Below are 20,255 nucleotides of genomic sequence, written 5' to 3'. Positions count from 1 at the left end.
AATGTATACTTGGATCTTGCCCAAAACAACATGCTGGGCCAATCCTTCAGATGTAAATTCTAAAGGTTTATTAACAAAGAAAGAAAGAGCAGAGTGAGAGAGAAATTGTTAAAGTGATATGTTACAGGCATCAGTTACAGCTATTGATGCAGGCCAGTGATGTTATATGCTGATTCTTGAAAGTCTTTGCAAGTATCCTTTTGGGAGATGAGCCCCCCAGTTCAGACACGTTTAAATCATGAGGACTGAAGGAACCAAGAGGGTCTCTGCCAGGGCCCATCATATAGTTTTTTCTATGTGGAGGGAAAATTCCTTTCTTCTCACTTAGGTCTTGGCTTACTACCAGGATAGGTGGATAACTCTGGCATGTTGCCATTTGTTGCAGCCTCAGAGGAAAGTCCCACATTCCTGAGATGTGTATTGGACATCTGGGAATCTGTCCCTTTGTCTTAGTCCATCGTCCTGGCGAGGGAGGAGATCATGCCTCTCGTAGTGTCCTCTTGGCTCTAAAACATTTCTAATACAATTCTAGAGCCAATATCTATAACTTCACAGATAAACATGGCACATACATATAAGTAACCTAGACAGATTTAGGGCATTGCCAGCTTTCAGTAGACACCTCACTTGGCCCCTTGGCATAAGATTTGGTGCCACTATATACAATGGTCACATAAATGGCTTCCACATGCAATTTAAAAATCCAGTAACATCACAGGTGAAAAGTTACTTCTGCCGATTTACTCCCATGTCAGCCCAGGAGGGTCCTGTTTGCTCCAGTATTGGGGCATATAAATATTTGAATATCTCTGCGCCACAGAGAACTACTGGCAGACACAGAAGGGGTCCTGCAGTAAGAAACCCTTGAAAGCAGCCACATTTAGAAATGATTGCAAGCCTCATTCCTACTCTGACCTCCTGGGTTTACACTCCTAGTCCTGCTTAGCCCTCAGCTGGAGTCTCTGGTTCCTCTACAGCTGCAGTGTCTTAAGTCACCTGGCTGCTTTGGGACAACATGAACCCACTCAGGGCTTGTGTGGGGTGGGTGCCCCATAGCTGTCCTTTATTGAGCCGGGGAGTAGTGCATATCAGTCGAAAGCTGTTGCCAGCCAGACTAAGCCCAGCAGATCTAGTGGCCAGAGCACATGTCTAGGAGCCAGGAATTTCTCTGCTCCTGTCTTGGTTCTGCGTTGAAAAGCTTTTTGAAGCTGGGACAGGGCTGTTGTCGATTTTTTTCGTTAACGTCGGGCTCCTTTGTTGCCCCCAGCTCCCACTCCGGACTGTCCCAGTCAGAAGTCCACCTTAGTCTGAATGAAAAACAACGGAGCTATGACTATCTCTCTATCCATTCAGCGCCCAATACAGCCAGCAGTGAGTATAACAGTCTGTGACACACTCGGGGGCAGCTAGGACCTAGAAAGAAGATGGGCCCCAGGTTCCTAGTGTCTCCTGACTGCAGATCAGAGCTCCTCACTTTACAGTATAAATGATCAATGCTGTCATGCCCAGGCCTGCAGGCTAACCCTGAGCTCAGCAGCACCAGCTGGGTTCTCTAGTCCCTGTGCATTGACTCAAGTCACAATGACCCAGCAGGCCTGGCTGTTCCCTCTGCGGTGCCCTATTGTCTTCAGCCAGGCTGCTCAGCTGTACCTGAAGACCCAATGTGAGGATGCCAGTGAGGCGGATTTTGGCCTTGCAGTGGAACTCCATGGCTGCTGCATGGGGCGGCAGAGACAGGTCCGTGCTGGCCCAGCAGGAGTGAAAAAGTCACAGAAAGTGACACTGGGCACTGAAGTCAGCACCTTTGACTCTCAGACAGGTCAGGGCCAGAGCTGCCAAAGGTGTAATTGTCACACAGCCCCTTTCAGAGCGGAGGCACGCTTCCAGTGGCTACAGGGCAGTAAGTGATGTGGTATGGCCGGGGACCCCATCCAAAAGCCACCGCCATGACTGGTGCTGTTTGGGTCCTGTTCCACCAGTGGTGTCCAATAGGCATTCAAAGATCGCCACCCCTGTGGTTGTCATCTTTCCATATTTGCCACATTCTATTATATAAAACTTTATGGAGTCAGGCACTCCCAGTCCCTCCCCCTAAATAAAGGCCCTCCCCCTCCCTCAGAGTCAGCCCCCCCCAGTCCCCCATTCTAATTTAATGCCAGTGACTCACCAGAGCTCCCAGAGCTGCCGCCAGGGCTGCCGCCATGCACTTCTCCCACCAAGGGCTGCGGCACATGTGCTGAGTGGGCCGATGGCACTCCTGGCATGTGGCTGTCAGGAGGAGCCACATTTAAAGGCTCCAAGAGCCACATGCAGCTCAAGAGCCATAAGCTGGCCACCCCTGTGTTCACCACAACACAGCATCCTGTTTGCCACGTGGTGAATGGTGAACATACTGGACACCCATGCATTACAGCATCTGTCTCCTTTGCCAGGGAGGGCGTGGAGATGAAGGCCCTGGTTTAAGAAAGTGTTTCAGGGTTTCTGGGCTGTTGCTGTGGCAATGCCTAGCTGATTTAGGAGCCAAAATCTCATTTTCAATAGGGATTTAGGCATTTAGTAGCCAAAATCCCCTTGACAGTGTATTGGACTTCAGCTACTAAGTCCATTAGGTATTGTAATGCTAAGTGCAGCAGTACCTTGTTATCTTCTATGACCCCAGGCCTTACGTGTAGTGGGATTTGGGTTCCTAAGTCCCATAAACTCTGTTAAAGATCCCAGGCTGGCCTAGGCCCCTTACTGCTATTTATTCTTTGTATTATCAGAGCACCAGTCATAGACCATTGTGCTAGGTGCTGTACTTTTCTAGGCGTAGTACTGTAGCGCGTGGGAGCCACAGTCATGGACTGGAAACCTCTTGTGCTGTAGAAACAGAACAGAAAGATGATCCCTCACCTTCTACCTTCCAAACAAGGGGAACTATGTATAGGTGGGAAGTTGTGGAAGAAACTTACACTGTAAATACGTACAGGAGTCCAGTCTCCAAGATTCTCCATCTAGCACCTCTTATCTACATCCTAGCAAAGTAAAAATATGGATAATAATGTTGAAATTAAGAGGACAGCTTCCTAACTTCTAGACACAGAAGGTAAGTGTCCTCCCCTTGTCTGCACTTGTCTGTTTATTCCAGCTGTTTGTTTCTGCCACCCCAGGTTCCCCAGTCAGCCAAAGAGAGAACACGCTGGCTGGACTGGAAAGGGAAATCATTTGTGTCACCTTAAAACGAGATTCGAAACATGGCTTTGGTGAGTAAAGGGCATGAATGGCAGGTGTGTTACCAGGGCTGTCTGAGTACATACAGATTTACTCTTTCTCTCTGTTCAATACTGTGTTTACTTGTCTACTGAACGGAACAGTAGTACGAGCTGTTCCCAGAGGAAGTGTCAGAAATCCCGCCAATTTGTCTCTATCCGTAGCTGGCTTGCCAGTGCTGATATTTGTTGTGTGAAATTGGGCAAGATGGTAACTTGCTTGTCCCATGTGGCTGCCAAATTTTGTGATAGCACTTGGAGTCCACAGGCGGAAAAGGGCAAAATATTGTCGTTAGCCACTTTTTTCAGGAGTCGCAATAGCGGTGGTTGGGAGCTCTGGGCTCCTTTGAAACACCATAGGTGCATCACTTTGCTGCTCCATGCAACTTCTGAGGGCTGAGGGGCGAGACCTAGTCCTTTGCTTTGGGTGGTGCTGGGGGTTGACTCCCTTTGGCACCACCCCTTCTTTCCAAGGCTCCGCCCCTTCACAGGGGTGTAGCTGTTCCTCCCCACACCTTGCCTCAGCCGCCCGGTAGCTGTCAGCCCCTCTCATTTCAAAGAAATTTGCCGTGACCTAAAGAGACAGGCATTGGGTGGAGAACCAAAAGTGCTAGATTGTGGATGGACGTCTGTCACTTGGGAAATGCCACTTGGGCTTTATAGGTTTGGTTTTGTTTAGCATGTTGTGCCAACACATGGCATAAATGCATGCACTTTGCAGCTGTCTAGGTAGCTCACTTAGCTGCATGCTGACTATGCAACCTTAGCTTGGATATTATCTGAGTTTTGAGTGCCTGACTGTGCAGCCTTCATGTTACATTATGTAATACACTAGCAAAATGTCTACTACTGCGGACAGCTAGTAGAGTTACACTTTGAATTCTTAAATGACAGACATTTGTGCTGAAAACTTTGGGTTCAAAGCCAGCTGCCAACCCATGTGGGGAGTTCGTACAGCATATACAGAACCATTGTTAGACCTAAGCCCAAAACTAAACCTGGGGTCTGAACAAAGCTGAAATTTGTGAAAGGTCTGGTCTGGATCCAGACAGGACAGCTGGGAATGGAGCTGTGCCCAGCCATGGGCCTGGCCGTCAGCCCTGACTCCAGTCCATTTGTGACTCCACTCTTGTCCCTGCCCCAGCCTTGGCCCCTGACTGCCGCTCCGTCCCTGGCCCCAGCCCTGTGGTCCCAGTCTCAGCTGCCTTACTTGTGTTTGCCACCTCCCTACCCAGGGGACAGGGGTAAGGGGGACCCTCATATGTCTGGAGACTGCTGATCAAGGGTGAGAGAATGTTTGCCTTACTTACACTAGGTGGGGACTCTTTCCCAGATAGTGGTGATTCTGAAAAAGATTTGAGGGTCTGGTGGAGAATCAGCTGAACATGAGCTCCCAGCGTGACCCTGTAGCCTAAAGGGCTCGTACCATCCTGGGCTGCATAAACAGGGGACTCATGGGTAGGAGCAAAGAGGTTATGTTACCTCTGTGTTTGGCACCAGTGTGACCACAGCTGGAATGCTGTGTGCAGTTCTGGTGCCCACAGTTCAAGAAGGATGTTGTTAAATTGGAGGAGGTGCAGACAAGAGCCACAAAAATGAAGGGGGGATTAGAAAACCTGCCCTACCGTGATAGACTCATGGAGCTCAAGCTATTATTTAGCCTAAGAAAAAAAAGATTTAAGGGGTGACTGGACTACAGTCTATAAGAGCCTATGTGGGGATCAAATATTTAATAATTGGCTTTTTCAGTTTAACAGTGAAAGTCTAACACAATTTGGTGGGTGGAAGTTGAAGACAGACAAACGCCAATTGGAAATAAGGTGTTTAATGGTGAGAGCAATTAACCATTGGCACAAGCTCCATCACTGACAAATTTTAAATCAAGATTGGATGTGTTTCTAAAATACTTGTTCATGGAGTGATTTTGGGGCAGGTCTTTGGGTTGTGTTATGCAGGCAGTCAGGTTGGGTAATCACAGCCTTCTGGCCTCAGACTCTATGACTCTGTGAAAAAAAGTGCATACTTAAATGCAAACTGACAGGCTCGCTGAACCTGGCTCTCGGTGAGGCAAAGTCCAAGAGTTCTATTTCCCCAGAGTATGCAGATAATGGAAAAGATGCTTTTGTTCCTAAAAGGTTCATTTTGTTACTAATACCAGCTTTACCAACTTCTCTCACTATCTCGCTTTTGCAGGTTTTGTAATTATTGGAGGAGAAAATGTGGGAAAATTAGACCTTGGAATATTTATCGCATCAATTATCCCCGGGGGACCTGCAGACAGAGCTGGGCATATCAAACCAGGTCACTATCCCCAGGTTTTAATTAGAATTCAAATACATTCATGGTTTAAAATGAACTGATCTGGCCTCATTCCCCCCTCGCCTCCTAATGTGTTTTGCTTTATTCCTATTTGTAGGGGGACGACTCATATCTGTGAATAATGTTAGCCTGGAGGGTGTTTCTTTTAATACTGCGGTTAAAATTGTACAGAATTCTCCTGACGAAGTGGAACTGATCATCTCTCAACCCAAAGGTACAATAAGGCTTGGGAGGTGAATGGTTCTATGGGCCATGGGCACTGGTTGGCACTTTGGAGCCTTTTGCCTCTAAACCACAGGTTGTAATTCAGCCTAGTTCAGTCATGAGTGCACGTTACCCCAAGTGATGATCTCAGAGAGCTGTCCAGCGGTCACTGCGAAATGAGCTGGTGCTCCGAGGACTCTGCCCGGCACCACTGAGTCAATGGGAACGTTGTCGTTGACTTCTCTCGATGCCACGTGGATCCATTGCTCCAGTTCTTAGTCAGCAGGTGCCCACCTCACAAACCATCCCACACAAATCGCCAGGAAACAAAGGTGCCATTGAGGCTGGGCTACCTTCTTGTTCACAGAGATGGCTACAAGGATGAGGGTAAAACTAACGAGGGCCCACATGCACCACACTTTGCATTCCCAGAAAACAATGGGTCCCCACCCCCATAGGCACCTTAAACTTCCTCCTCCAGCTCTTTCTGACTCACCCCCTTTGGTCCTCGTCCACCTAATGGATCTTTTCCTCTCAGTATTCCCATAGGGTCTTGATAGCTCACAGAGGAACCGCTGTATCAGACCTGGATTCCAGGAACCAGGTGCACAGGAGCTCAAATACTAAGGTGCAGGGCACAATATAGAAGCCTGAACCTGGGATAGTTGAAAGTTCCAATCTTAATCCACTCTTGGTGCTCCCTCTAGGGGAGTGTTGAGGCACATTGGGAGGGCAATGTGGGAAAGCTACCCATGGTGTGATTTACCTGGCCTGTGGCAAGTAGGAAATTCTATCTGCGAGGCTCTCAGACCACCAGTCAGTTCACTCCGAACTGGGAAGGGTGGGAGAAAAAACCAAAACTTTCGGCATGGCAAGTCAAAACCCTAAAGATGCTCTAACACCTGCATTGGCTAAGAAAAGGTAGTCACCATCAGAAGTGACTGTATTTAGTAAATGGTGAATGGTTGTATCAAAAAAAAGATTTCACAGACTGGAAAGGTTCATAGATTGTTAAAGCAGTCACATTATAGAAGACTGAAAAGTGATTTCCCTCATAAATCCCGTCCACGCTGGCCTCTTTCAGGAGCTAATACATGTCTTAAATATTCTTTTTTTGAACTAAAAATGTTTCCATGCTCTAGTTAGTCCAGCAACAAGGCTTATTCTATTTAAAATCTCAGCAAAATATCCTCTGGAGTTCCTTCAAAGGTGAACTGAGAGCATTTACTCCATATTTTCTAACCAGAAATGCTTATCTTTAATGGATGTATCAGCTTACTCAAACTTGTTTTGTAAACTTCATTGGGATTTCAGGACAAAACCACTTTTTAAGTAACTCCTCCACCAGTGTCAACACGTAATAATGTCTTTCACTCCACATGTTTGCAGCTGGCAATGTTGGGTTTTGGTCTGTTTTCACAGACGTATCTGAAGAAGGACTGAAGGAGGAGAAGAATTCGTCAAGTAAAAACAGCACTAGTGGGTCTGAGACCTCTTGTGCGGAGAGTGGAAGAAAAAGGGCTCAAGACAGTCACATGGCACCTACCGAAGAACCAGACATCAATACAGATGAACTCGAAAAGGTTCTGTCTCGGAATTTAGCACCAAAATTGGGTCCCAAGTTTCCAGTCCTTTCAGGAGACAGCGTGGATAGAGAGGTAACCACAGTTTTGATACTACTCGGCTGTGACACTTTATCAAATATAAAATCATAGAAGTGTTTGTGGAACCCCCTCCATCCCCCGCACAAGGGCAGGATTAAGTAAAACTAGGTCATGTATGGCAAGTGTTTCTCTAACTTGTTCTGAATCACCTCCAATAACAGGGATTCCACAGCTTCCTCACGTAACCTGTTCCCATCCTTAGCTAATAATTAGGGTTAATCTAAATGTCTCTTGCTGCAAACTAAGCTGATTCCTTCTTGTCCTCCTGTGATGCTTCCAGGGCAGCTGACAGCCTCTGCAAACCCCTGCGCAAGAGAGGGGTGAGGGGAGAGCTCCATGGTCCCGGAAGGGGTGGGGCTTCAAGCAGAAAGGGGCAGGGCCAGGGATAACCAGCCCTCGGTGCTACCTGGAATGCCCTGCACCTCCCACCCCGCCCCTTGGCACTGCCTAGAGCACACCACGCAGCCCTCCAACAGCAATTTAAAGGGCGCAGCAGTGATAACAGTCGGAACCCCACATCCCTTTGAAGTGCCAGGCCCTGGGGCAACTGCTTCCCTTGGGTACCCAGGTGTGTGAGGTATCTTGCTGCCACCTGCCCTGAGCATGAAGAAACCTTAACTTTGCCTGGCATGGGTCAGCTCACAGGCAACACAGCACTCGAACCTGTGGGGCATCTCCTGGGAGTGGTCAGCCCCATGTCCACTGGACACTTACAACATTTGCAGATTCGCTGCTTCCGAAGGCACAGTACACCCCAGCTTACCAGCTCCACCTGAGATCCCCTTTCCAGTCACCGCACAGCCCTTAGACACATTGACAGTGAAATGAAGTGCAAGTTCCTTTAAGGAAGCACAGAGGTTCAAGTAATAGCAAGTAGATCTGTTAGAAACAAATGGTTCAATATAAACCAAAATCATAATACACATTCTGGAGCCTAAATTTAATTAGCAAGATAGTCTCATGTCTGGAAGAGTATTAGTCACCCAAAATCCTTGCAGCATTTTACAGCTAGGTTGGCTGCGACCTGTCTTTCTTGAGGCAGATAGGCTGTCAGCGTGCCTCCTCAGTGAAGGACTTAGTGCATTTCCTTCCCCTCCAAGATGTACAAGAACAATCCTTTGTCTGCATTCATAAACAGGACACCCACTGCTGTTGGGGTCATATGGTAATTTCACAATCTCCCATTTCATTGCTTGCGCGATATTCAGATAGGCATACGTAATGAGGCGTACAGTACACAAATGGACAAGTAGGGAGACAGGCATCTGTTGCCTCCTGCCTGAAAGGAACATTTTCTCCTGGCTTAACTGAAAGTCCTGCCTTTACTCAAAGTCCTTTAGAATGTAATTTCATTATAGCTACAGTAAATTCTTTCATATCCGGCACTATCACCTGGAACTCTCAAATAACTGGCATTTTAACCGTAAGCAAATTTAAGTTACATTTTCCATAAGTACCGTACAGTGAAAGTAAATACAAATAAATACAGCAAATACAGTATAAGTTTACAGTGTACATTACTCTTGTTGTTGGTAACTAAAGTACTCTGCATATGTTTTTGTTTGTTTCTTAATAGCTAAGCTTGTTTTTCTTTATAGTGTTATGCAGTTATAGGTGTACCTCTCTATTATCCCAAATATATGAATATCTGGCAACTTCCCAGTTCCGGAGTTGCTGGATATAAAGAGTTTATTGTACCTAAGTCCTTAAATATTATCCACACAAATATTTTGCTATGATTGTGAAGACTACTGGGCTTCTGGCTGTTGGTTAGACAACTCACACGCCATCCCTGAATGCACTTTTGTGTGTATATCTGACCCAGGCAATCCCTGTAAAACCTATAAACCCCTTGTGCCCTCTGCCTGTTGGCCCTGGCTCAGACTTCTCTTCAGTGGACATGGAGAACAATTGCACATCATCCACTTTACGGCAACCTTTAACATATTCAAGACCTGCAGTCAGGTCTCCCCTCAGTCAGAAGTGCTTGGAAGGTATTCTGTTTGTTCAGTTGTACCAATACTACACAGCAACAAAAGGCAGGGTCAAAAGAATCTAGAGAAATTTTTGTTTAAAGTGCAGATTTTGTTCAACCAAATTTTGAAATTGGAAAATGTTGGCCAAGGCTAGAGCTGGTCAAAAAAGAGAGGGAAGTGCTGTACAAAAATGTTGTGTTCTTTTTCTGGTTTTTCCTATGAAAATGTCAAGATTTTGATTACTATTTTTGTGGAAAGTTTCAATCAGTTCTAACCTTAAATGACCTCCCCATCTGTCCTCAGCTTACATGTTTTTGTCTACATTCTGCTGTAAATGTGGAAGGATGCTGTGGCCATAAGTGGTGTTCCTCTGAAATTACACCAGTGTAAAGGAGAGTAGGAATGAGCCCTTTGATTCTGCTGGAATAGTTTTTAAGTCCTGTGTAAATGTCTTATTAGTAACAGTGAGGACTTCTGTGGCACCTTAAAGACCAACAGATTTATTTGGACATAAGCTTTTCTGGGTAAAAACCACTTTATCTGACCACAAAACCATGAAAACTTTTGCCCAGATAAATTTGTTGGTCTCCTTGTTGTTTTTGCAGATACAGACTAACATGATCGCCCTCTGAGACTTGTCTCATTGGTGTTTATGTTTTGAGACAGGAAGCCAACTTCTCCCATTTTCCACCATCCACCGAAAGCAATTCAGATGAAATCTATTCTGTGGACTTGGTTAAAGAAGATGGGACTTTTGGAATTAGCGTGACTGCAAGTATTATTGTTGGTCTTACAATGCATCTGTAAAGCCAACAGAACCAGGTCGTTGGCAGGTGGGATTGAACCTGGGACTTTAGGGGTTAAAGCCACATGCTTCTACCACATGAGCTAAAAGCTAATGAGCTCTTAGCAAAGGCTGTAGAGCAGACTTCACTCTCTCTTCTCAGTAGTCTTAGTACCTCTGGGGTCAGACATCCTTAACGCTGTAGTGGTAACCAGCACCCGTGGCAAAGTGTGGCTGTAAAGGAAGATGTGCTGACTGTGATACCCAGCACACGAATTTCAGCCTGAGAGCCGAATGCTTGATGAAGTAACTATAAACCATGGGTTCTAGTTGTCCTGATTCGCATAATCAGGACCTGCGCTGACGGGCTGCAAAGGCAGAAAGTCAGCCTGGATAAAGATCACAGCATCTAAAGCATCCTGCCACCCGAATTCATCTGGATGCTTGATAGTGTCAGGGTATGCCAGGGGAGGTCCTTGCCAGGGCATCTGGGAAAGGCACCAATTCAGAGTATTCCCCAGCAGCATCTGCTAGTGCAGCTACCTTGGGGCCTGCCCGGGGACATAACATTTATTTCCTTCATTCAGAGGTCCCCAGGTGGGCAGAAATGATAATGATGCCTCTTTTTTTGCTGGGAGATAATGCCTCCTGCTGGGCCCAGGGCATTAACCTATTCCTAGAGATCCAGAGGTCATTTTACCCACCACTGAAATGGAGCTGCCTCCTGGGTGGAAAGCCCCAGTCATTGAACAGCATGTCACAGATGACGATTTTAAAGGCAGAAGGGTCCATTGGATCATCTAGTCTGACCTCTTGTGTAACACGGGCTGGAGAATTCCATCTGACCACCTCTATAATGAGCCCTATAACTTGTGTTTGGCTAATGTGTATCTTCTAGCCTTGTTCACTTGAAATTGCCTGGGGATACGGTTTGGCAGGATGGAATTAAGTGAGTGTGAGATTTGCCCAGGGCCTGGGAACTAACATCTCTTCTCTTAGGAGAAATACCCCCGGACTGTGAACATCTCCAAAGCGGCAGGAGTCACACCCTTGTTTTCATGTCTCCTCCAAAACATCAATAACCACTGTGCCCATTACACAGATTTAGGGATTTGGGGTTGTTGACGGGGTTTAAGATGTAACCTAGCGGCACGGAGAAGGATTATTATTAGATAATTGTTTGTAGCTTTATAGATATGCCCCATGCTTTGCAGAGAGAATCATACGTAGCTGTTGCTTTGAGAAGCATGTCACAAACTAGATACGAAGTGGGGGGATGAGTGTTTGTTTCCAGTCTCGCCCCTTCCTCTGTAAATTTTAAAAACATATCATTTCTAGAGCAGCTGTTGATTTCTGAAAAACCTTGCTTTGATTTTGCCAAGGGAGGAGAAAATCATGCTAAGGCACAACTCTCAACAGTGGGGGAATATTTTGCAGGGCGGGATCAACACTAGCGTGTGTGATGGTGCGATATATGTGAAGTCAGTTATCCCTGGAGGACCAGCTGATAAGGATGGACAAATAAAGAAAGGTAGGGCATTCGACAGCAGGATTCTGCACTGCAGAGCTAAGCGTTTGCAGCTGCATTCTCTCCAGGAGTATCTGGAATATGCTAGCAGTTGCAGGTTGGAGAGGCAGACAAACACAACTTCTAGCTGTCTGGGATTTGGAACATACAGTCCCCATAGCTCTCACTGGCCAGACCTGGCATCCTTTTGCAGATCAGGGAGCTCTGTGTAATCACACATCTGGCCAGTGGGTTCAAATGTATTTTCAGTGACCGCAAGCGTGAACGAACACCTTTCAATGATGCTTTTGGTAACTGGGCCACATGGGTGCCTACTTTGAAGGGTCTCTCAGTCCAAGGGCTATCTAGGAAGTACTGCAAACACAGTATGTCCTCGAAAAGCCTAACCTGCCAAGCCCAGACACAACTGGCAACATGCTAGTACAGGTTGTACCTTCCTCGTCTAGCGCCCTCACGATCTGATTGGTCCTGCATGAGGGGATTTTCTGGACGATGGGAGGTCTGGTTGACTGCCTGGAGTGGGGGCCCACACTCCTACAGAGCTGCCCCAAAGGGCTGTCAGGGTTCTTCCCCCATCCATGTCTGGCAGGGTCCCAGGGCTGCAGGTCTGCTCGCAGGGCTCCGCACCCCAGCTGGCTTCCAGCTGCAGGGCTGCCGGAGTTCCCTCAGCCAGGGTGCCGCTGTTACTCTCTGGTCCAGCAACATGCATTGTCCTGCTGCATGAGGGATGTTGCCAGACGAGAGCATTTGAACCTGCAGCTCATTCATTGTCTGGTCCCAGGTGATCGGCTGCTGGAGGTGGATGGGATCAGCCTCCGTGGCATCACGCACAAGCAGGCTGTGGAATGCCTGAAGAAATCTGGCCAGGTTTGTAGACGTGGCAATCTCAGTGATGGAGCTGGGGACTGCTTCATGTGAGTCATGGGGGCAGAACTGGGCTCAGGGACATTTATCTCCTTCTTGGGCGGCTAGGGGGAAATTAAAAGCCAATGCTGACAATGCAGTGTCAGTGGAACTTGTCCATCATCTCCTATTAGGTTGCCAGGCTGCTTCTGCAAAGGGGACGGCACAAACGTTCAGAGCTGCGTCCAGCCGCTCGAGACAGAACGGAGGCAAAATCTGCGATTGTTTCCTTGGCAACGCCTTTCTCAGCCGGTCCCAATGGCTACTCCTTTGCAACAGATGGTGAGCCATGAGAAAGGGACCTGGCATGTCTTCATCTCACTGTCCTCATTCTGTTCTGCAAGAAGTGAATGAAAGACCATGCGAGATTTGCATTAGTCACAAAAGGATATCCCAAAATATTTTCTGCCAATGAGACAGCATAAATTACGTACTGAAAAAGTAGAGGCATAACAGGTGATGTATGGTGCAGGATTTAAAGTGAATTATTTTCTGAAGTATCTTGGGCTCCAGCACAACTAATTTAGCCAGTGTAACCCTACTGAGCTCAGCAAAATAACTCCTTGTGTAAGCAAGAGCAAAATCAGGCCTAGCAGGCAGTGTTTCCTCTAATTTTTTTTTAACTTCCACGGGTGGAATAAATTTTGTTATGTGCACCAAGACATGTGCTGGTGTGCACTACCAGTTGAAAAACACACTGCTGTCTGGGCGGCACTTGAATCGCTTCTGGGCGGCCACCCAAGTGCTCAGCTTACAGGGAACACTGCTAGCAGGTCTTGTGAATGGCACTTTTTGCTTTACCCCCCGTTTCAAAAGGTGCGTATGCATGGTTACGTGATGGAGGGACACATGCCAGGGCACTGGACGGGGCGGGGCAAACAACTTCTTTTTCCTTCTTCATCACATGCTCATGCCAGCAGCAGCCAGACTCTGCCATGAGCACAAGGGCCCAGTGGCCATGCTACTCTTGCCAAAGGAGGAGTGCCTGGGGCAGGGCTGTGGCCTAAGGTGCACTTACCCTGGCAGAAAACCCAGAGCTGAGGAGAGCTGTTACTGCCCTTATTTGAAGGTCTAGCAGGTCCCACCTCTTACCATGCTCCTCCCGCCCCAAAGCTTTCAGTCTGCAAGGTGCACCCAGTCTCCTGCTCCTTCACCTCCTTCCCAGCACCCCTCTGGAGGTAAAACCCAGGAATTAGCCCTATATGTCTGGGAGTAGGACACATCCCTCTGGCCTGGAAGAAAACGGTGGGTGTGATGCTGCTCTGCTTGACCCTAGATTTACTCTAGTAGCTTCCCCAGTACTCCTGACTGGTGCTGGTGACAGTCACCTGAAATAGGCTCAGAAACTATACAGGTTGAACCTCTCTAGTCCAGCACTCTGTGGGCTGGCAACATCCCTGTGGTCTCGCCTGAACTTAGTGAGGTGAGTACCCACTTATCATGGATGTGGCCACATCTCCCACAGTCCCATACAGTTTGTTCCCGCCACCAGTCCTGGCTCTCAGTGTTCTATGATGTTCTTTAGCTGTAATTTACCCTGAATGCCTTCTAAGAGCCCAGTCAGCAGGGGAAGTGTTGGTAACGTGCTAGACCATATGAACTTCCCAGGGTCTGGCAAATTCTCTGGTTCAGCACCGGTCAGGTCCCGAGGGTGCCTGAGTAGAGTGGTTCAACCTGGACTATTAATCCCCACTGGGGTCTGCATAGAATTTACAGCGAGCCCAGGCCCGGTGCAGATGCTGTCTTCCTCTGCCACAGTGCAATGTTCCTCTGCCTCGGTGGCCAGGCACAGGAGCAACCGACTGGGGTTTACTGCACCTGGGGATGCACATAGTGGAGCAGAACCCAGCTCAGCCCCTCTGACTCCCGCCAGCAGTGCAGGGCTCCCAGGGGTTAGAAACGTTCTTTTGGCTATTACCGACAGGCAGCCGGATGCCTCTGCTGCAAACTGAGGTTGGATCTGCTGAGGCAGAGTGGGTCGTCCCACTTCAGAGGATGTGTGTGCCATGAAGCCCACTCAGTTTCCTGTCCCCTCTTTGGACAGATAACACCTTTGAGGTCAATCTGAGGAAGAACTCCAGTGGCCTTGGCTTTAGTTTTCTGCAGATGGGAAGAGAGGAGTGCGAGCACCTCCCAGGAGAGATTGTGAGAATCAAAAGACTGTTTCCAGGGCAGCCAGCTGAAGAGAATGGAGAGATTGAAGTCGGAGATGTCATTTTAGCTGTTAATGAGAAACCTGTTCAAGGACTGTCATATCAGGTACCAAACAGGGCTCTGATTGGGCCTCCCACTGTGTAACATATTAATTAACTGTAAATGAAGTTTACCACACTATTTTATTCTGGCCTGAAGGGCTCAGTAGAAACACCATTGTACTGAGTTTGGATAAAATTGTGATGTAGAATTTCCTCCGCTATTCAATTTCCTTGCTCACCGCTATTGACATACAAAATCCATTGGCAAACACACGTTGGTTAATAAGGTTGAGTCTGTGTTGCTTTGGGACACAAGCTGACAATCCTTTCCCTTTAGCTCATGGGAGTTTTATATCGTCACACTAAATACCATGTGCTAGATTCTAATTTCAGGTTGTGGTGGAGTAAAATTGGAACAACTGCATTGTCTTGAATGGGCATTTCTCTGGATTTACACCAATAGTCTTATATGGGTAGTCTTTGTTCAGTTCTCCCCACCCTGTGGAAAAATACAAAATTCAAGATGAATTCCAGCACCAGGTGGCAAGGTCGCATGTCTTTGTAGGATCTACTGTAGTTTAGATTTAAAGGAAGAATAAGACTATTTATAGTTCATAGTCTGGAGCATGGGGCCATTAAGTTCCATAAGTGCCACAAGTGGCGTGCACTAGAAGACCTAGATTAATAGACAGGTTTACATTTCATATTTCTAATTTCACATACAAAAAAGATACAAGCACACAAACAGAATATACACGTTCCGGGGATGACAAGTTCTTGAGTGATAGGTTACTTGCTCCATTTTGCATAAAGCATATCCAAGTTATGCATATTCATATTCAAAACATATTTGCAGAACAATATGGGGGCAGAGCATCACACTTTCTGACTGAAAGGACAGGAGTGTTCCTAAATGGTTAGAACAAGGGAGAGGGCCCTAGAAGACTTGGGTTCTTTACCCAGTTCTGTCACTGATGCTTTATGTGACCATGAACAAGCTGCTTACACCTGTGTAAAATGAAGATTATAACTCACTGTTCACCTGCTTTGAGCTTCTCTGCTGGAGGGTGCTGTCTTGTCTAAATGACACCGTAGGGCTCCCTATTGACCACACCACACTGATTTCAGGTTCAGGTCTGCTCGGGTGATATGTAAACGTATGGTTTGAAAACAGCCAGCTGTGCAAATCCTGCCTGGAATTTGGGAGGCAAGCTGGGCCCCTTCCCCTTTTTGCATCATCACTCCAAAATTAGTCCTCCAGTGACGCCCAAGGAAGCCTCCAGAGATAACTATGTAGCCCACATAGGTTAACAGAGGTGCCACTGAAGGTGAAACTGAAGATAGTGGGGTTGCATGGGTGCAAATGTGAAATGAATCTTGTCTCCCTGATCTACCCTGTCACTACTGAAGGCCCAGACAAAGAGCGTAGCTGGACTGTCACATCCCAGGCTGAGTTTCTACTGCGGGCTGTAAGAAAATCCTTAGTTTGCTTGGCAAATGGTGAATCTCTGACCCAGAAATCAGTGAGACAGAGGAAATACAGAACCCCCAGCTGCCATATTCCAGGACAGAATCACACTTTAAAACCTCCTCTGTGGCTCTTGCCGTCCATGTTCCTCTGTGGGCGAAGCATGGAGCAATTGTGCTGACAGCCTGAGGGGTCTGTAGGGTTTCTGCCTTGCGTATAAAAGAGGGACATTCTGGCAGCATGCTCTGTGGTTCCCCTTACTGCTGCCCTCAGCTCAACCATCTTGTCTGTGGCTGCTCACAACCTGTAAGAAACCTTCACAGTGCCCAATAGAGGACATTCTTGTCAGTGCATCTATTCCCCTGTACACCTCAGGTGTGTCTATACTGCAGAATTATTTCAGAATAATGGCCCCTATTCCAAAATAACTTTGCAAGCGTCTACACAACACGACCCCTATTTCAAAATAATTTTCAGTTAGCGGATGGCTTATTTCAAATTTGGCAAGTCTCATTCTATGAGGAATAACGCCTATAGATAGTTTGGAATAGGGCCTGTATAGACAAGGAATAGGAGCTATTTCAAAATAAGCTATTCTGGAATAGCTTTTTCTGAAATATTTCTGCTGTGCAGACATCGTATGTCACATTAGAGCCCCTGGAAGCAGGATTTCTAATCCAAAATAGGCTCTGTTGTGTGTGGACACACTATTTTGGAATAAATTTTACCTATTCCGGGGCTTCCCTGTAGTATAGATGCATTATTCCGGAATATCTTATTTTGGAACAACAACTCTGGAATAAAACTATTCTGGAATAATTCTGCTGCATAGACATACCCCTAGAAAACAAGCCTGAAGTGAGAAATGTTCTTCGTCTCCTTCGTGCATTTCCAGTTTCCGAGCAAAGCAGACAGCAGGAACGGCTCTAGGGGACTACTCCTACCCCATCCTCATTTGGGTCAGGAGCAGGCTGTGCTAGACATCCCACAGGGAAGCCTGCTCCACTAGCCTTCCACGAGTATCCCAGTGTCTGGGTCCTTGTTTGAACTCCCAACCCCAAGTGGTTTACCCATCCCTTGTTTATGACGATGTCACCATCACGTAGCTTTGGATCAAGACCTTCAATGTGCAGCTGGGGCAGGGAATATGCTCCTGGGGCTTCACGCTGTGTCTGTGGAGAAGGGTCTCTGGCAGAGCTCACCAGGCAGTGGGCCAGGCTGGGGCTAAGATGGTCTGCGCTGGTTCAGGCCTTCTGTCTGCCTGCTGAATTCACGTTGCCTCTGGTCACTTGCCTCCCCATATCTGGCCAGATCCTCCCTGTACACTGCTAGGGATGGGTCTCCCAGGCACGAAAGGGCACTGAAGCCAGAAAACCCAGTGGACTTAGCACAGTTCTTGCACATGTGGAGAGGCACAGTAGAATCCTAGGGCTGGAAGAGACATGCAGGGATCAGTTAGTCCATCCTCTTGCTGAAAGCAGGACCAACCCCAACTAAATCATTCCAGCCAGACTTTGTCAACCAGGTCTTAAAAACCTCCAGGGATGGCGATTCCACCACCTCTCTCAGTAACGCATTCCAATGCTTCACCACCCTCCTGGTGAAAGTTTTTCCTACTAGCCAACCTGCACCTCCCCCACTGCAGAATACAGAGCCCAGGCAGTTACCCCGTGTACCAACCATCACCACTCCAGTGAGTCCACAGAGAAAAAAATCGTGTTGTGGCCAGTGAGCCTGTGACTACACACCAACATGCAGCAGCTGCGTAGCCAGCCAGGGAGGCGGCAGGTGTACATCATTCCCTGCCCCTGGCTTGCGGAAGAGGGTTCTGTCCTCTCCAGCTCCCTTCCTCTCTAGAGGCCCTGTGCTCAGCCCTTTATCCAATGTACACAGAAGTCAGGATTTGGCCTTTTTGGTGATTGTTCCTGTCATCAGCACTGTGAAGGGTTGTTGTACCTGCTTGGCGCTGCTGTTGCTGGAACTCCGATGTCAGCTGCACCGGCAGAGAATGCAGCTGCTGAGCCAGCTGTGGAAGTTACTCAGCTGTTACTCAGAGTAATCTGGACGTTACCCATACAGAGACCACAGGCTCACTTTGGTGGCCAAGGCACCCGGCCAGGTATACTGGCAGCAAAGCACAGTCCTAGCGCCCTGGCTTCACAGTTACAGGAACACAAACATGTACACCCGTGACAGTGATACCTACTCAGTGCACCAGGATTTTGTCCCCACACTGAGTGCAAAGAAGCTCTCCCATGTCTTCAAGTTCTGTGCACTGCCGACACAGTTAGTTACCACCCTGCTCCTGATTCCGACTAGCCTCACCCATTATCTTGTCATCTCCACTCTTATGGGCGGCTGGTGTGTCCCTGTCCCATCCCTTGGGAACTTGCTTTCGTAGTTACTTGAGAACTCTGGGTACCCTTGCACCATCCTGTCTGGTCAGGAATATGCTCACTAGCTTAGCCAGTCCCTGGCATGATATTATTTTGCCAAGGCCTCCTCTGGTTCACAGCCTTTGCTTTACACTGTTACGCACAGGGCTCCAGCATTCCTATAGCAGGCACCAGATCAGGACACAACTGGCGAAGGGGTGTTTGTACCCAAGGAGTTTGGCTTTTTCAGCTAAGTTATAGTTGCATGGCCTACATACCTTGGGTATTACACCCGTCCCCCCATTGCACCTGAAAGCAAGGAGACAGTGGACCCAGGGGGCCATTGGAAGGCCCAGTTCAGTGCTAGTGTAAAAGGGCTCATTCTGCCTCCAGATGCACATGCCAGAGCAGTGATTGTGGGTGCAATTAATGCTGCTCCTTTCATTGTGAAGGGGGCATGGCAGCTGTGTATCACGTCACAAGGCTAACAGCATTTTCCCCCATGCAGGACGTCCTGCACTTACTGAGAGGAGCCCCGCCACAAGTCTCGCTTCTTCTCTGCAGGCCTCCGAAAGGCCTTCTTCCAGAAATAGACCAGAGCGCACTGGTAAGGCAAGCCTGTGTGGGACTGTGCTTGCAGCCATCTCTCATGGCTATTCTTCTGCACACCCCCACACAGCCCAGCACTGTGTACTAGCCTTGTGGGGTCAGCTGGTTGATGTGTGCTCTGCTGTGTTCTTTTATTATGTGTGTATTGCCAACAGACCTGGGTTGCTAGCCCCAGGGATAGAACCTGCAAGCACAGGATCTAAAGCCCTGCATTCTACCACATGAGCTAAAGGCCAGCTGGCTCTCAGCCCAGGCTGTAGAGTAGAGACTTCACTCACCCCAGATGAGGGCTCAGTGCCTCTGGGTACTACATGTGGATGGTGAGGGACTGAAGGGAGAGGGAGGAGAAGCTGGATTAATCCCTCTCTGTTGTTTTGGTAGACCCCAGCACCTTCTCCCACTAAGGAGTTTGGGGCTGTGACACCAGCTATCCAGGATCCCAGCGGTGGTGTGGCTCACGTGGCTAGCGAGAGGGACAGTACTTCTCCAGAACTGGAAGACCATGTGGGTTGTCAAGCAGTGGCCTCTTGTGCTGACCCTCCAGAGGAGGAGAGCTTATCTCCTGAGGAGCAGGCCTCAGAACCACCCCAAGAGAAGCCATGGGACCGGCCTGGAGCTCACAGCGAGTGTGCCTACAAGCGCCTCTGGAAACTGCGTCAGGATGCCCTTACCTCTGAGACGTTCCTCTCTCTGGAGGAAGAGATGAGGCAGAACTGCTACTCGCCACATGCGAGTGGAAGGGCTGAGAGGTAAGAAGCACGGAGCTCTGCCCTGTGCTGCATCCACCTGTCCCTTGAACTTTGTACCCCCATGAAGTGCTGGGGGCGATAGACCAGGCTCTGTGCTTTGAACTGCTGTGTGAATAAGCCAGCATTTCCCCTGGGCAGCGGTTCATGCCTGTGCCAGCTTGCTATCTCCACCTCCTGCCTCCTTCCTGTGCAATAAGCTGCACTGTGAGAGAGTTGTATGAATAATGCATTAT

The 20,255-nt window shown here is 48.0% G+C and overlaps 1 protein-coding gene across 1 annotated transcript in view; it reads left to right on the top strand.

Annotated features, from left to right (window-relative positions):
* FRMPD2 (FERM and PDZ domain containing 2) overlaps positions 1–20,026 on the top strand; it is a 58,661-nt gene extending 38,635 nt beyond the window's left edge. The window contains exons 15-26 of the mRNA XM_074999577.1: positions 1,268–1,371; positions 3,150–3,242; positions 5,442–5,549; positions 5,665–5,781; positions 7,194–7,429; positions 10,078–10,182; positions 11,633–11,726; positions 12,505–12,590; positions 12,761–12,908; positions 14,671–14,885; positions 19,173–19,271; positions 19,655–20,026. Coding sequence (XP_074855678.1) covers positions 1,268–1,371; positions 3,150–3,242; positions 5,442–5,549; positions 5,665–5,781; positions 7,194–7,429; positions 10,078–10,182; positions 11,633–11,726; positions 12,505–12,590; positions 12,761–12,908; positions 14,671–14,885; positions 19,173–19,271; positions 19,655–20,026 — 1,777 coding nt within the window. The remainder of the gene's footprint in view (positions 1–1,267; positions 1,372–3,149; positions 3,243–5,441; positions 5,550–5,664; positions 5,782–7,193; positions 7,430–10,077; positions 10,183–11,632; positions 11,727–12,504; positions 12,591–12,760; positions 12,909–14,670; positions 14,886–19,172; positions 19,272–19,654) is intronic.
* The last annotated feature ends 229 nt before the right edge of the window (positions 20,027–20,255 follow it).

Source organism: Carettochelys insculpta, chromosome 7 (assembly GCF_033958435.1).
Source record: "Carettochelys insculpta isolate YL-2023 chromosome 7, ASM3395843v1, whole genome shotgun sequence".
NCBI lineage: Eukaryota > Metazoa > Chordata > Testudines > Carettochelyidae > Carettochelys > Carettochelys insculpta.
The sequence above is the reverse complement of the archived record's forward strand: the minus strand, read 5'-3'. Positions and strand labels throughout refer to the sequence as shown.